This window comes from Carassius carassius, chromosome 38, assembly GCF_963082965.1.
Source record: "Carassius carassius chromosome 38, fCarCar2.1, whole genome shotgun sequence".
Lineage (NCBI taxonomy): Eukaryota > Metazoa > Chordata > Actinopteri > Cypriniformes > Cyprinidae > Carassius > Carassius carassius.
This window is the reverse complement of record NC_081792.1, coordinates 27,471,366-27,488,246: the sequence shown is the minus strand read 5'-3', so window position 1 is coordinate 27,488,246 and position 16,881 is coordinate 27,471,366. Positions and strand designations below refer to the sequence as shown.

Here is a 16,881-nt window from a genome sequence, read left to right as displayed (position 1 = left end):
AAGTGAGTCATTTACGCTGGATTGATTCAAATTCATTACTTCGATCATTCAGTTCAAGCGATTCCAAAAAAGATCAAAAGAGCCTTTCATTTGAATTTCAATATTGCTTGTAATGATTTTAAAAAGCAAGTAAAGTGATGGGTGAAACAGAGCTTCTCGAAACTCATAATCAGTTAAACCATTGCGTCGCAAAATGATTCACTGTTTCGAAGCCCTCGAATCGGATAGCAGATCATTTGATTTTGATCGAGACTTCAAATAGGAGAGACCAGTGGTTTGGAAATTGTTTTTAGAATCTAGTAAGGTTTTTGGGAGACGCAGCCCAGGTATCTTCTGTGTTTCAGTTATTATAAACCTACAGTAACAAAACTAAACTAAACTAAGAACCTTTATCATAGAAATGTTTAGTCATATTTTGCATCTTCTACCATTTCAAAGTTCTCCTCAGTACCGACTTTCCTTGCACTCTATAAACTACATCGTAGAAAAGCTTGGCATGATGACACATATAAAAAGGTATAAAAAGTCCAAAAATAAAATCTAGAACAGCTTTCAAACTGTAGTCAAACCTTTCATTATTTTGTCAAATCAATAAAAAGTATGGCTACTATAAAAGACAAACTCTGGAAACTGGGCGTTTGAGCCGTATGTCAGTTTTAAATCTTTAATTGATAACATTTACGCCAGTGTTACAGTAAAGACACCAATAGGCTGAAGGTAGTAATTACCAAATACAAGGTTCCCACTAAAGCTACTACTTCATACAACAGAATAAATTATACCATGGTAACATACACACATGCTGAAAGGAAATGGGAGGAAAGCATAAACACAAATGCTAACGAAAGCAGGTGCCCAGTTTGACATCCCGGAGGGGAATATTTTTAATATCCAAATGTTGATTAACAAAGGTGTTAGCCATGGATGATCTATAGGCTACTGGAAGTCTTTTCATTGCTCATTCGATGAAGATATCGACAGTTGAAAGGGAAGAGGACCGGGTTTGGGTGAAGTGTTTTGTTTTAGAGTCCTTTTTGCCTTAAATGCATCCAGTGAAACGTTCACTCGAAGATTCGTTGAGGAATCCATTGAGTCCCAAGCAGTCAGTTAGCACCAAACACTGCTGTGTTTCCCACAGTCCGTTAAATGAGCCATCAGTCACTTTGATCTAGGATTCATAAGCAGTATGATTCACCTTTCATTCAGTTTTAAGTGTGGCTGTCTTTCACCGAGAGATTCTCACATTGAATCCTAAGAAAAATGATAGATAATAACTATTGAAAGCAAGAAACAAAAGCAGTAAATATAAACACAAAATTACAATATAAGACTTATACATAGCCCCTGCTTAATCTACCACACAACACCTTTGCTGTTTTAGTATAAAACATATTCTTAATAAACAAACAATAAACAATCTGCTTCATCTACTGTACAGTTCCATCTATGTGTCAAAATGTGACCTGCGAGTGCTACACAAATGTTGAAATTTCACAACTTTTAATTTTTTTTTTTTTTTGTACAAACTTGTGAATGCACAAGATCTTAAATACAGGAGCCCAGGCATGTGTTTTTGAAAATGAAAGAAAATGAAAACCAGAGAGAAAGTAAGAAAGAGGCAGAGATGGATTATTTGACTGGTCACCTCTGTAATCTGGTCATAGGCATACATTTATGCAATGTTGTCAAAATTATCATAAATTGTAAAAAGTGTGGTGCCAGTTTGATTTTTAAAAAACAAATGTTTCATTTTATTTAGCAAATATGCAATAATTTGACATGAAAGGTAAGGCATTTATAACATTAAATAAATGCTGTTCGTTTTAACTTTCTATTCATCAAAGAATCCTGAAAAAATTGTTTCATGGTTTCCTCAAAAGTATTAAGCAGCACGGCATGCATTTTAAACATGGATGATAATCGAAAATGTTTCTTGAGCATATCAGAATGATTTCTGAAGGATCATGTGACACTGAGGACTGGAGTAATGATGCTGAAAATTCAGCTTTGCATCTTGGGAATAAATTAAACCTTAAAAAAAAATCAGATAGAAAATACTTATTTTAAATTATAATAATATTATCTGTTTTTACTGCAGTATTGATAAAAAATATGTTTTCAGAAATATTTAAAAAATCATACTGACCCCAAACCTTTAAACACTTTTGTACTTGGTCTAAAATTCACGTGCACTTAGTTAATACAAGTAAACTGTATTATTTATATGGAATGGTAAAAATGTTTGCATTTCCTAACTCAATAACATAATATGAATGTTTGAAACTTTAAATGTTTTGTCTTCTAGTTTGAGGGCAAAGTGTTGCTTCTCTCTAGAAAATTAAAGAATAAAATTCATAACTTTCTAAATCCTCTATCGAAAACAATGCCGTTTTCTTTCCCCCAGATGATCGCTGAGGCCAAAACAGGCATCTGAGTGAGGGAGAAATCACTGGTCCTCTAAAAACACTAATTCCCAGCAGAAAGCCAGACTTTCCACAGATTGGCCAAGTTTGCATGGAATATCAAGTGAAATATGAAGGCAGAGAAGGTCAAATCGCTCAGGAACGTTACGGCTTGAAAGTGAAAAACCAGCAGTCACACTTTCAACACACACACTCGATCCACCACTTTAGCTCACTGCTAGCATTTCACGTAAAAAACCTCAGGTTTGAATTTGTAAAAAATGCTACGTGTGGATCTTGAAACATCGAAACTAAATAATAGTTATGATAATCAGAATTACAACAACTGTAAGGGCAATGGTAATAACAATATAGATAGAAAACAAGCGAGATTATCCGTTGTAATTACACTGAGATTCATACACGATTATACACAGCGAGGAGAAAGGACATTTTGGAAATGGCTCGGAATGCATTTTTGCAGTACGGGGCATCCGACGACGTGCCTGTATCTGTTGCATGGTCCTCTTGTCCATGTTAGAGCCCACAATCATGAGAAGGTCACGTCAGATGGAATGGCAAGAGTTTCTTGAAAATCAGAGAAGATGCAGCAAAGAGCTCCAGCTGGTTGTGCATCTGAGAGCATGTGAAGGGGTGTTTGTAGTGGTCAAACTCAGTAAGCCTGTCCCGTCTCCACCTGCAGAAGTCCCAGCACCGCCGAATGATCGCCCAGCTTCATCCTTCTCTGAGTCGACAGACTCACGTTCTTGGCCAGATAGTCCACAGCAGCTGGAGGAAACGACACAAACACATTCTCATGAGCAGGACATTTCACATGAAAGCAATCTCACACCAATTTAAGCATTAATACACCTCCACTAGCATTCGGAAATGCATTCATTTTGCTTTGTTCAAAATGGTTTGTTTCTATGAACTGGTTCAAAACCCTATTCAAATGTACATGCATTGCACTTTTTGATGTTTATTTACTGATGTTTTATAAAATAGAACATGCTGGTCCTGAAGACTGTGTGGTCAAAATGGCTTTTTAGGTGTATTTTTATTTACATTAGTTGCATTTACCATGAAAAAGACCTTATTGTGATTTTAAGAAACAGTTCCATAAACAATGGAGTTAAAAAAAATACTTATTTATGGTTTCAGCATGGTTTACTCCCAAACATACTCCCGTGCACTTGAATCAGTTCATGTATTCATTTTATTTTATTAATATTTATATCCTATTATAGTAGTAGTTATTTTTAAGTAGTTTTTATTTGTATATTTTCAAAAAACAATGTGTGTGTGTGTGTGTGTGTGTGTGTGTAATTTTTTCATAAATAAATTGTTTATATATATATATATATATATATATATATATATATATATAATGTATTTATTTATTTTTCATTCATTTTAATACTTCAACTTAAGCTTCAAAAGAAAATTAGAAATGTTGCTTTGATAACAAGCTGAAATAAACAAGTTTAATTTAAAGCTTATATTAAATTAGTTATATTTGGATTTTAATTTATTTCAGCTTTAGTTCAATAGGCAAAACAATTTTTAATAGTTTTAGATAACAGGGACAACAACACTGATTTAAACAAATCATTAAAAGAGAACTGACTCACTGAACTGACTCACTGAACTGACTCATATGAATGAATCATTTGTGATTCAAACATCACTGCATACTACTGACACAATCCCTCACAAGTGTAGCACAGTATTACATGTTTAATAGTCATTGGTCACGTCTTTAAACTTCTGACCTTTTAAAGTATTTAACAAATTACACAAATAAAGATTAAGAGAAGATAAAATATAAGCTAAAAAGGAAATTTAGTCATTCAAGAGCCAGAAAGAGGAGAATGCCTGGTGTCATTCATTCAGCTTCTGTCTCTCTGTGTGTGTGTGTGTGTGTGTGTGTGTGCCAGTCTTTATTACTCTGAGCATTTGAGATTTCATGCTTCATATTGGCCTCAATTTCAGCAGCTCTCTCATCTGACTCATTAAACAGATCAGTCCTCTCAATCTTACTCATAATTAACCTGACATTCGCTCGTCAGATCTCTTCAATCAACCCTCCTGCACCTTCTGATGGACCTGACACTACTTCACACTCCCACACACACACGTTTACCTACACATCTCACTGGAGACACACCTCTACTGTTTTCATATAAAGCTCATTATAATGACTACGGACTAACCCAAACCTTAAAAAATTTAAATTCATTTTTACCTTTGAAGACATCCTTAAAGAGAGTTTTGTTTGATTTAGATAACCTACAGTTATCGGAATGATTTTATTCTCAAACTACCATTTAAAAGTTTGGACACAATATCTCAAGGTTTGTAAGACACATGTAGATGGAAGCCAGTGACTTTTGTGACAACATCAGCCTCTGATTATGTTAATTCAATCAATCAATTATTTCCTGCCCTGAAGCTCGTGTGTGTGTGTGTGTGAGGTGAATGACATTAGGACCCTCGGGGTGTTAAAGTGGGCTTTGAAGTAACTGTTTCCCAGTCGAGGGAAGAGTACTGTGACTAACAGAGGAGCCCGGGGCCGGTGCTGGGGTTTATCAGGAGCATGTGTCTGCCCTGCTCTGATGGGCAAAGGGGTCAAAGCGTCCTGAGATGGTCAGCGAGGGATATAAAAAAAAAATCATTTATTTGATCAAAGATACAGCAAAAACACTCACATTGTGAAATATTATTACAATTTTAAATAACTGTTTTCTATTCGAATACATTTTAAAATATGATCTATTCATTTGATCAAAGGTACATTTTCAGCATCTTCATCGTCACATGATCATTCAGAAATCATTCTAATATGCTTATTTGCTGCTCAGTTATTATCAGTTATTTTTGGTATTCAGTTATTAATAATGGTGCTTATTAAATTGAAATATATATTTTTTTGTGGAAATCATAATACATTTTTTCAGGATTCTTTGATGAATAGAAAGTTCAAAAGAACAGCATTTATTTGAAATAGAAATCTTTTGTAATATTTACAGTCACATTTAATAAATTAAATGCTTCCTTGCTGAATAAAATTAGTAATTTCTTTTAAACAAAATTATTGACAACAGTTTATGGAAAACAATTGAATTGACTAATTTGAGCTACTGTAAATGGCTTTTGCACCAAAAGCAAGACATAAATGAAACTCTAAACTACAATTATATAAAATATAAAACAAATTGTAGTTCATTTTGGGTTGTCTGTCCAGAACCAAGACCAGCATTTTGATGTTTGTTACTTTATTACAGCAATCCTGGAGCACAAAGATGCCTTGACACTTGCACAAATGCTTTCAACATGAATAAAAATGTGAAATGTTTCTTAAGCAGCAAATGAGTATATTAGAATGATTTCTGAAGATCATGTGACACTGAAGCCTGGAGTAATGATGCTGAAAATACAGCTGCACATGACAGAAATAAATGCATTTTCAAATATATTAACATAGAAAACAGTTATTTGAAGTCGTAATCATATTTACTGTTTTTACTGTATTTTTACTCAATGAAATGCACACTTGGCGAGACTTACTAAAACATTTTCCACATCAGAGACATGTAAACACACATGCAGAGTGTATAATGGAGGGGCATTACGTACTCTGGCCGTACTGGCTGTACTGGTATCCAGCAGTGACGGGGTCCACGCTGTAGCTGGTGGCGCTGTATGTGGGGGGACAGTAGGACTGAGAGGAGGCCAGACTGTCCACACCCTTGATGGGGTCTGAACGCTGGCTGCAGCTCGCTGAGATGGGGTTAGACACATCCAGACTGCCGTGGAGAGGAGAGATGGAGAAATCGTGCTGAGTCTGGGACGAGACGGCACTGGGGTTACTCAAAATACTCATCACCTAGAGAGACACAGAGACAGAAGGAGCTGTTACCAAGTTTTGCATTTAATTCTGACCAAGAATAACCAACTTGCTTGTAAAATTACCAATAAAACACAGTTTGCTTTTTATGCAACCGTTCGAAGATTATAGAGGAATATCACATTCACCCTCTACTTAGTGTCTCAAACTAATCTTGTGAATACATAATCGTATTTGATGAATGAAATACAGTACTTGTTTCTTCCTATTTTTGGATGCTGACTCCAGAAAACACTGCCTGTTTTTTTTAAGCATGTCAAACTTTCTCACAAAATGTTTCATTTTGTAGCATTTTTTCTTTCTGTAACCATTTCTAAGGCTAAGAAGTCTTGTATTTATCCTTCATCACCAGAGGTTACAATGATATGTTGTCAACTTTCACATGCATGAATGATTCTAACATTAATTTATGTTATTTAGTTTCCACTTTCTCCACACAAGCAAGACTTCTGACACACACACACACACACACACACACACACACACACACACAGACACACACACACATATGCAATTAATACATACAAATACTTGTAACTCTGAACTCTTTTGCAGATATTTACTGTTCTGAGTTATCAAAACAGTATAATAGCAAGAGTTCTTCTCACATGCCTGGTCATTCTCAGTGCAAAGCGAAGGAAAGAGAGTGAATTCGTGCCAGACACAGAGTGCAGCCAGCGTCCCAGAGTGATTAGCAGAGGCCAGAGAGAGTGATACAGCAAAAGACAGAGATGGGGGAGCGAGGCCAGACCCATCAGACCCCAGCAGCAGTGCCAAACAGACCCCTGTCCTGAGGCCTTCAGCACAACAAGCACTGAGGGAGAAGATAATCCCACCCCCATGCCCCAGAAACACCCCCACGCTCATGAATAATAATGAGCAGCGGCCTCAACAGAGCCAAGTATGTGATCTCAGGCCCCGCTCTTAAACTAACATTAATGTAAGCACAAGCTGCTTGTTTATCTGTTTGTGCCCTGAGAAACAATAGATGGTTAAGTTCTGCATTATTTGTGGCATTTACAATCATTGGCTCAATTAATGACTGCTCGAATATTTGCATACTACTATTTTTGCAATATAAATGCATAAACTGTGCCTCGAACGACCTAATAAGTTAATCACAATGTGATTGCAATCTGAGTACACTGCACAATGTTGTATCCCAAAATGCAGTGCACTTGACTTGTTTGAGGAAAGAAACAGAGCCACATTTAAAAAATTACCTACAATCATTACAAAATTTAACAACTTAGATCAAGTAAGGTCATGTGACAATAACGTAGCATACTACTATTTGAAACATTTACTGTATACGATTTCACACACTGGGCGGCATGCATGAAACACAAGATGCACTTTGTGTTAACAGCCTATAGAATCGATCTATCTATTTATGACCAATTATCACATAGTAACCCTATAAACAAATAGAAATAAAGTTTTCACGACAACTGATTACACACACACACACCAACACATATATATAATTCAACTATTCTACCTTAAAATTAATTATTTTACACCATTAAACAACAAGGAGCAGGAGGTCTGGTGAAACGGTCAAAAAACAGGAAAACAGATAAAGAACGAAAGAAGAAATATAGTGTTTGGGGCTTGAGAAGAGTTTTTCCAGGAAGCCCCACACATGGTCTTCCCTCTCCGTCGAAGGAAAGCATCCTTCCCAGCATCAGGTTCACATTGAGTCTCGATACGCTATGCTGCCCTTTGACTCCCTTTGGCTGCTAAACCAATTAGAGCATCCAGAGCTGCTTAAACACACACAGACGTGACACACACAAACTCGTATCCGTGTGAGTTTAAACACAGTTCACATGGCGACATCAGCACAAACCGCCAAAACATCGAGAGGTGTGCACAAGCGGACGGGGAAAATGAATCACATTATGATTAATATTCCCTAGATGTCTTGCAGGAAATATGGAGCACTTGAGGCGCCTCAGACACATAACGCTGGTTAGCGGTTTCCTCATGCTAATTCTGTCAGTATGGAAGCCCATTCTGTGCACATGTGACACGCATCCACATAAGTGGGAGATTCATTGCCGTGTCTTTATAAGAGACACATGTGATGTGGCCATATGGCTGGAAGATTCATATGTTTCCTGATTATAGCAGATTATGTGAATAGAAAGCACAAGTAGGCCTTGTTGGTGGCCACACGAGTGGGCCGTGGGGTGGGATGGGGGCGGATGGCAGCTGCAGGGGTGGGAGAGATTTAGTCAACGGTTAATTGAAGCTTGATTACACTGCTTCCTTCTCTATATGCACATTAAATTAAAGCAGCAGACAATCAGGACTGACTCCTCTATCAGCGCTTCTAATTATAAAGCGCCAAATTCCAGCGGCGCTTTCCTCAACAGAACCTCCTTTGGAAATCTCTGGACCTTCGCTTGGAAAGACCGAGCGGCTATTTTCATCACATTTTCTAATGTTACACTCCTGGTTTCATTTAAGATGAAGACCTGCTATAATGCAAGTCACATTGTAGAAATGTTTCACATCTCCTAATTTACCCTTAATATAAATGGGGGTCTGAATATAAAAAAGTCTGAAACAATATGCTTTCTCAAAATTATTAACATGACCTTACATAATATTATGAAATAAAAGGCTGTTAAAGGAAGTACACTGCCATGACTGTTTCACACTTAAGTGCACTTTAAAGTAGTTTACCATAAAGTACATTTGGCAGTAAACATACGCAGAGCTTAATATGAACATCAGACAGTCAGGTATAAAGACACGAGACTAAAATATGCAACTAAATAAATACACAACTGTGATAGCATTTAGACTCGACTCCTCAAGCCCGAGCTGGAATGCTTTGGCCCAAGTTTTTCAGCGGGCCAAAAAATCCTGGCTGTTGGCCCCGAGGAAGCCCAGACAAGGCATTATCAAGCCCTGGAAGTGGAAACATGAGTGGCCCTGGCATGCACTAGCACAAACGTGGCTAATGGCTATCATCAAATGTTTGATAACCAAAATTATTCAAAATAACTTCATTTGTACTCAACAGAAGAAATAAACTCATACAGGTTTGGAACAATTTGAGGGTGAGTAAATGATGGTAGAATATTCACTTTTGGGTGAACTGTCCTTTTAGAAAGCTGTCATAGTTTCACATCGTTCAGGAGCATCGTGACCTTGACGCACCTTGACCAAAAGTGGCGTAACAGCTGAACTTCGCTGCAGGGGAAAGATTAAGCCCAGCTGAGATTGTATTACAAATCTACCCACCCAGAACATTAACGCAGCTAAATAAACAAAAATCAATATCATTCAGACTATTAATCTGATATGGGAGCGTGTGACATATCTGCACAAAACAAGCACCTCCGGCAAACGCTGGCTGATAATACAGCTCACAAACGAAATAAACCTTCATTTCACATACTTGAATTCTCTTCTCCCCCAAGTAGACTATACATTTCTTTCCTTTGTTTTTGACTATATCTTCCGCAGTGCTTTTCTCGTTTGTTGTGTGTCGTGTGCTCGGTAGATAATGGAAGTCAGGGCTCCAGTGTTTAAAGGACACAGCCCAGAGGCAATGCCTTCCTCTCTCCAAATAGATTACTCCATAAATAATAATAAAAAACTAATTAATTCTCCAACTTCTGAGACCCACCAGCCTGAGGCTGCACAAACCCAGAATTGTAAATTGATCCAATGTGCATCCTTTCAGATAAACAAATATTGCACGTGCAGCACACTAAAAGGGATTCTTTCATACCACTCTAATTTCCTTAACAGTCAAATTATATACATTTTTTTGTCTGCTTAAATGTACGACGAGTCTTTTCGTGTTTAGTCAAGCTCTGGAGAAACGGCTCGACAACTGCGGAGCTAAAAGGAATCTGTTGGGTGCAGATGACAACATTTCAAGAGGAAATTTTCCCAAAAACCAAACATTAAGCTCGTGCTACAACTGCTCATGCACTCAATTTTACATGTTCACTATATACATATAATATATATATAACTTGTATTGGAAAGATGGAACAGCAAACAATTCTTTCTTCATCTATATTAAGCATTAAAAATAGTGTTGTAGCTATTCTGTGCAAATTAAAATTGATTTAACCTCTAATTGTTGCAATACTGGAACAGACAACAAATCACTGTTACTTACACTCTGCATTAGACCGATTCATAACTTTTACAGTTGTTTGTGATTACTGGATGAGGTAAATATTAAAAATCATTTTGCAAAGATTGGAGTCAATATAATATTCTGGTCATTAGGTCATTATTATAGATCACTAAAACTGAAACTAAAACCATAAAAAAAGCATTATTGTTACTATTGTTATATATATATATATATATATATATATACAATTCATTTAACATTTCTTTTATTTCAAGTCTTCTCATTTATTTTAGTATAACTTAAATGAAATAAAACTAAAATAACTACAAATAAAATTAGACTGTATATAGATAAAAACTGGAAAAGAAATATTAAATTAAAAACAGTCAAAATATTAAAAATGAGCTTTTCCATTCATTTGTATTTATTTATGCTGTTATTAATTTTAAATGATTTTTTAAATTACTTTATTTTTTCAGATTTTTTTTTTAAGTACATACAAATCCATAAATATTAACTTCCAGTCTCTTTCTGACCTCTATTATGATGCTAGAAGGTGTTCATTATTACAAACAATGTGCTCTTTCAAGACCTCGCTCATACATCAAATTAAACATGGCATCTACTTTGACTAAAGTCTGTTTATGTCTGAACACAGAGCTAAAATACAGATAGACAACATTTCAAAATGAAACAAACTAAAGATAAATGAAGAAAAGCAATGAAATGCAGGGATGGCAGACAAATCGAGAGGATTTGAGGAAGGGGTTCGGGTGCAGAGAGAGTCAGACAGGGGGCTATTAAGAGTACAAAGACTCCAGTAGGACTGAGTTTGCCTTCAGGCCAGCCTGCCAACAGAGCAGATAGCACAGGCCTCTGCACCCTCGCCAGGCTCTCGGCCAACACACACTACTCTTAATCTAGCCCTGAGTGGATTAGACAGTTCCTCTCACCACCCCAACCTAATGCCCCCCAGTGCAACCTTCAAGTTTAGTGCAGGTCAGGAGGGCAGACGGAGGGGAATCAGCCCACTCAGTGTGTGTGAGTTATCTGAGAGCCACAGAATATCATCTCTTCCCTTCACTGATCTGCGCGGCTGATAGTCGTCTCTACTGGAAATTGTGAGCGCTTTTTCACACTCCTGCTGTCGATTGTTTGTCTGGATTTCAAAGGACAGTCCTGGGGCCAAGATTACGGCAAATAACGCTTGCTGTAATTCATCAACCCCTTCGACTGATGCCCATTCAGGATTACTGCACAGTAACGTGGAATAGAGAATCTTGGAAAAACTGCAGCAATCAGTGGAGTGCAATTATGAAAAATATTTTGGACAAAACAATTTAGTTTATTACTGCAGTTGTTTTAGACTGATATATTGTCTAATAATGTGACTAAGAATGGACTGATAAATTGGTTAGACTAATTAATAGGCGTGCGTGATTTCACCAAGTACAACATGTTCCTGGATCAACATCCTTGTTGATCCTGAAACAACATTCCAAGCAACCAATCAGAATTGAGATAGAACTTTTCAGGAAATATCTGTTTTAGGCTTACAACCAGAGTTAGGTGCTTCTACAATCTTGTTAATCAACTATCATTTCCCACTGATTTTAGGAATAAATTAAGGGTAAGGTTAGGTTTAGGGGTAGGGATTGGGTTAAGTTTATATTTTTGGACAATAATGTTGATCAAGGATCATCAAAAGATGTTGTTCCAGGAACATGTCTTACTTGGCAAAATCACGGCGACCCCAATGAATAGGCCATTTTGATATATTCATCATCAACCAATAATCATTGCAGAAATGTTAACTCTTTCTTGTGTTACTTACAAAATTTATCAAGAGTATTGTCAAACGATAGTATTAATTTTCAGAGAATTTTAAAGGAGTTTGGAGAGAGAATTTTGAAGAATTTTATCACTTAAAATTTATTTAAAAATCTATAAAAGAAAATCTATATAAAGACTTTTTGAAAAAACTGACAAATAATAAAATAAAAATTACAAATTTTTACATACACACACATATCAAATTGTATATGAATCCACACAGATTGGCTGGTAATCAGATGCTTTTTAAACACGACTATGGATTAATGACTCTCCTCTACTTCCCATAGTGGTGCTCAACAGAGACAAAATGACTATTTAAAAATAACAGTGGCTGCATAGATTCAATTAGAGGCTTTTGGTCACGGTGGAAGGGGAGCGCGGGCCAATTAACCAGCCTGACTGCTGACACAGAACAGATGACGGGGGCCGCTCGCTGTGTCGCAGCCGGAATTGGCCAAAGCATATTAATCAAAACTGAAAAGTGGCTTCCAAATAGAAAAAAGAAGGAGAGAGAGTGACGAGGAAGAGAAATGGGGGTGAAAGTAAAATGAGTAAATGAACAGAGACACAGAGAGATAGACAGAGTGAGGTGAGGCAATGAAGGAGAAGAATACAGATGGACCTCATGTGAAGACACTGACATTACATTACATTACATTAAGCATTCTAGTTTCTGCATTGCAGACAGAATATAGTTCAGCTGCCTTAATATTGAGTAGCATTATAAGACAGCATAACCACAATAAGAACATCACAAGTGACTGATTTTGACCCTCTGCATGAGACACTCACAACTGATTTCCATAGTGTTTCACATGAGCATTCTTTCAAAGATAATCACACAAAGATTACTGGAGCATGATTTGCAAGAAAATACAACAGCCTTTCTGTTTAACTTATTTGCTTTAATAATTGTGAAATTTACTAGCAATTTCTGAGTGAAAATTCTTTATTTGCTTTTTTTTTCAGTGGACATGAATTAGTATGGAAATGTATTTCCACCATGGAATAATTTGGTAATTAAATAAAAATAAAAATAAAATCTCACAAGTTATATGTATATACCCTTGAGCACAAAACCAGTCTTAAATCGCTGGGTTATATTTTTACTTAATTTTTTTTAAGTAATATGCATTGCTAAGACTTCATTTGGACAACTTTAAAGGCGATTTTCTCAGTATGTAGATTTTTATTTTTTTGCTTCATCAGATTCCAGATTTTGAAATAGTTGTGTATCAGCCAAATATTGCCCAATCACAACAGACCATACATCAATGGAAAGCTTATTTATTCAACTTTCATATGATGTATAAATCTCAATTTCTAAAAGTTTACACTTAAGACTGGTTTTGTGGTTCAGACTTTATGTGAAATTGTGAGATAATAATAAAGAATTGTAAGAATATCTAGCAAAACCACAATAAAAAAGTTGTAAGTAAAACAAAGATTAAAAATTTTACAATAAAATACTATTATTAAGCATAAGTATCAATGTTTATTTCCACCACGGAATAAAAGAAAAGAAAAAAACAAACAAAAGATAATTTCTACTTTTTATCTCACATTTAAGACTTTTCTTCTCAGAATTGCGAGTTTATATCAAATTGTGAAATATAAACCCAGAATTATGAGAAAAAAAGTCAGAATTGTGAGACAAGAAGTTTCAAAAATGTATGGAAACTTATTTCTGCCATTCAATAAAAAATAAATTAATAAAAAAATTTACTGCAACTTTTTATCACACAGTTCAGACTTTTATTTCTCCTAATTGCAAATTTATAACTCACAATTTGGACAATTTTGAAAATGTATATCTTACAATTGCGAATTATACATTTGTAACGGCAGGTCAACATCTTGGAATTCTGACCTTTTTTCTCCGAATTGGAAGTTTATATCTTGCAATTCAGAATTTATGTCTAACAGTTCTAAATACAGGCAGAAATGTGTGAAAAAAATCCACATTAACACAATAACACCTTGATCAATTCTGGGAATGCTACCTTTGAATTGACGTACCTATGATGTCTAAATGCTGTCTAGGTAGGCAGTTCACTAGGTTGGAACAGAGCTAGTTTCCAGCAGGGCAGTAGGTGCTCTGGAGGAGCGTGTGATAATCGTGCTCAATTACATTCTGATTGACACTGACAGAATCTGGGCACTGACATACAGGACACAGATGAAAGCCATTATCAGCAGCTGAAACAGGCTGTCACTTCTCAAAGAGGATGTTTACTGTACTAAATAGTGTGCATATGCTCTCTACCTCTCTCCTCTGGTCAGTCACACCTCACGTCAGCAAACACACTAACAGCTGCAGACAAACACTTCTCGAAAAAGCATCTAATATAGACAGACACCATATACTGGTGATCATATCAACTGGGATTACTGTTTTAAAGTTATGCTGAAATTGGAAGCATGCAATGTATGGACTTGTTTCAGTTCAATCACTACAATATTTTTATTTCTAAACATATACGCATGTAAAAAAAAATTCTAAGGCTAATTCTAATTTGGATTTTTTGTGTGAATATACAGAAAGTATGGCCAAGAGCTGGTCATTCACTCTTTTGGGAGATGCTAAATTCAGTAACTAATTAATAACTTATCAGTCAATAATTGAATGTTACAATAATTCATTAAATAATTTTTTAATATATATATTTTATTGCCTCAAATTTCTGTATTTCTACATATTCTGTGTTTGCAGATATGTCTTAAATGATTATTTTTCCCTCATACAAATGATACAAAACAATTAATTCATTTTATTCTGACAGAATGTCATATTTATTGTATTACCCTAAATAATCATCATATATATTTTTGCATATATATATATATATATATATTAGGAATAAACAGGTGGTCTTGTATCATAGAATTTTCTCTGTTGGTGGGTTAAAGGGTTAGTTCACCCAAAAATGTAAATTCTTCCATTACGCATCGTAGTTCGTCATCACTGTGTATTTAGTGATGAGCGTGGAGAGTCATGAATTAGAAGCACAAAACAAGGATTTGTAAAGAAAAATGTCAGAGGATTTTGAAATAAGCCAAAAGGAGACTGGTTTTCCTTTGCTAAAGTAAGGAAACTTTGTTTCCTTTGCTCCTACATTTCCGAGAGGCGCGCGCGCGACGCATACGTCTTCCATCTTCTGCGTCCCACAGTCAGCAAATGTGAGAAAAAAGTGTTTATTACGTTTGAAATCTGGATATTTATTTTACAAAAACGCATGGATTCTCTACAGTGGGCCTTTATTCACAGCCAGAGTCGTGTGAGGGACGTTTTATTACAGATGCGTGCACTGTATTTCACATCTTCTGAACTGTTGACAAAACATGGACAAATGTTCATTTTTGGGTGAAATAACCCTTGAAGTTTCCACAGATCTTGTCTGCAGTCTGTCAGCTAAACGAAGGTTTATATGCTTTGGGTTCTGTTGCATTTGGAGAATGTGTGGAGGCAAAATCATTTTATTCTCCTCCACTGATATGCCTGAGTGAGTATGGGATGGATTCAGCCACCAGAAACAAGTGAAACTCAAACCACACACACACACACACACACACAGGAACGCACGGCAAAGCTCCTCTCACTCTGCACTGCTGCCTCAACAGAGAGAGAGAGAGAGAGAGAGAGAGAGAGAGAGGCAGGTTGGAGGTTTGTTTGCCAAAATCAGCAGGGGATCAGCACAGTGAAAAATGTCAGGTCAAATTGTTCTTGACAGTGTTAATATCTGCACCTCACCGCAATAATTACATGTAAATAAATAGCGAAATAGTGCTCAGCTGGAGTCTAAGAGGAAGAAACTGCTTGTGTGAGACAGCCAGCTGAGACTCTAACCGCTTACACAGGCTCATTTTACAGGAAGTGAATGAACTAGACAGAGAAACTCAACTCAGTGTGGTGTTTGCTAAGACAAGCATCACTATTATTATTGCTTATATTCAGAGTTAGTGATTTGAACAAACCACAAATACTATATTAATCTGATGAAGCCTATACTGTTTCATATTTGACACAAATTTCTAAGGCCTCTAAATCATGATTTTATATATATATATATATATATATATATATATATATATATATATATATATATATACACTTTACAGCAAGAAAAGGGCCTTATTTCTAAAAACATCCTCTTTCAGGTTGTAGTTCACATGTCCTTTTGCTGTGAAATCTTAACTGGTTTTTATAAAATAAACATGAAAATGACCTTTATATTGTGAGTAATATTTCAAGACATGCACGTACTGTTCTGAAGCAGGTTTACTTGATTAATTTTTTAGAAAAATTATGTTCAAATGTGAATTTAAAATTTTACCATCATGCTTTTGTGCAATATTTATTTGTTCTTCTCTCAATCAACATTATATTGCATTGCATTATATGTTCTGAAACTACAGATCTTTGATCGTAAACAAAGCATTTAAATATCTTACCAAGACACATTATCGCAATATATAGAGACAAAGAATCAGAATTTCATCTTACTTTCTGGCCATATAAGTATCAGCATTTGCACCATATTGCATATTTTGTGCAATTTGAGATATATATTCTCACTACAGCCTGATGTATCAAATACAATACACAACAAAAAACACTTTTG

General features: G+C 35.8%; 1 protein-coding gene across 3 annotated transcripts in view; it reads right to left on the bottom strand.

Moving 5' to 3' along the window:
• Positions 1 to 2,125: 2,125 nt before the first annotated feature.
• The window catches only part of LOC132119694 (paired box protein Pax-7), a 54,717-nt gene continuing 39,961 nt past the window's right edge, over positions 2,126 to 16,881 (bottom strand). For 2 of the 3 annotated variants that reach the window (XM_059529879.1, XM_059529878.1), the window contains exons 8-9: positions 6,042 to 6,291; positions 2,126 to 3,191 (exon numbers count right to left, since the gene is read on the bottom strand). In XM_059529879.1, the coding sequence (XP_059385862.1) occupies positions 3,076 to 3,191; positions 6,042 to 6,291 (366 nt within the window). In that variant the 3' untranslated portion in view covers positions 2,126 to 3,075. The remainder of the gene's footprint in view (positions 3,192 to 6,041; positions 6,292 to 16,881) is intronic. The other variant, XM_059529876.1, reaches the window with a different exon arrangement.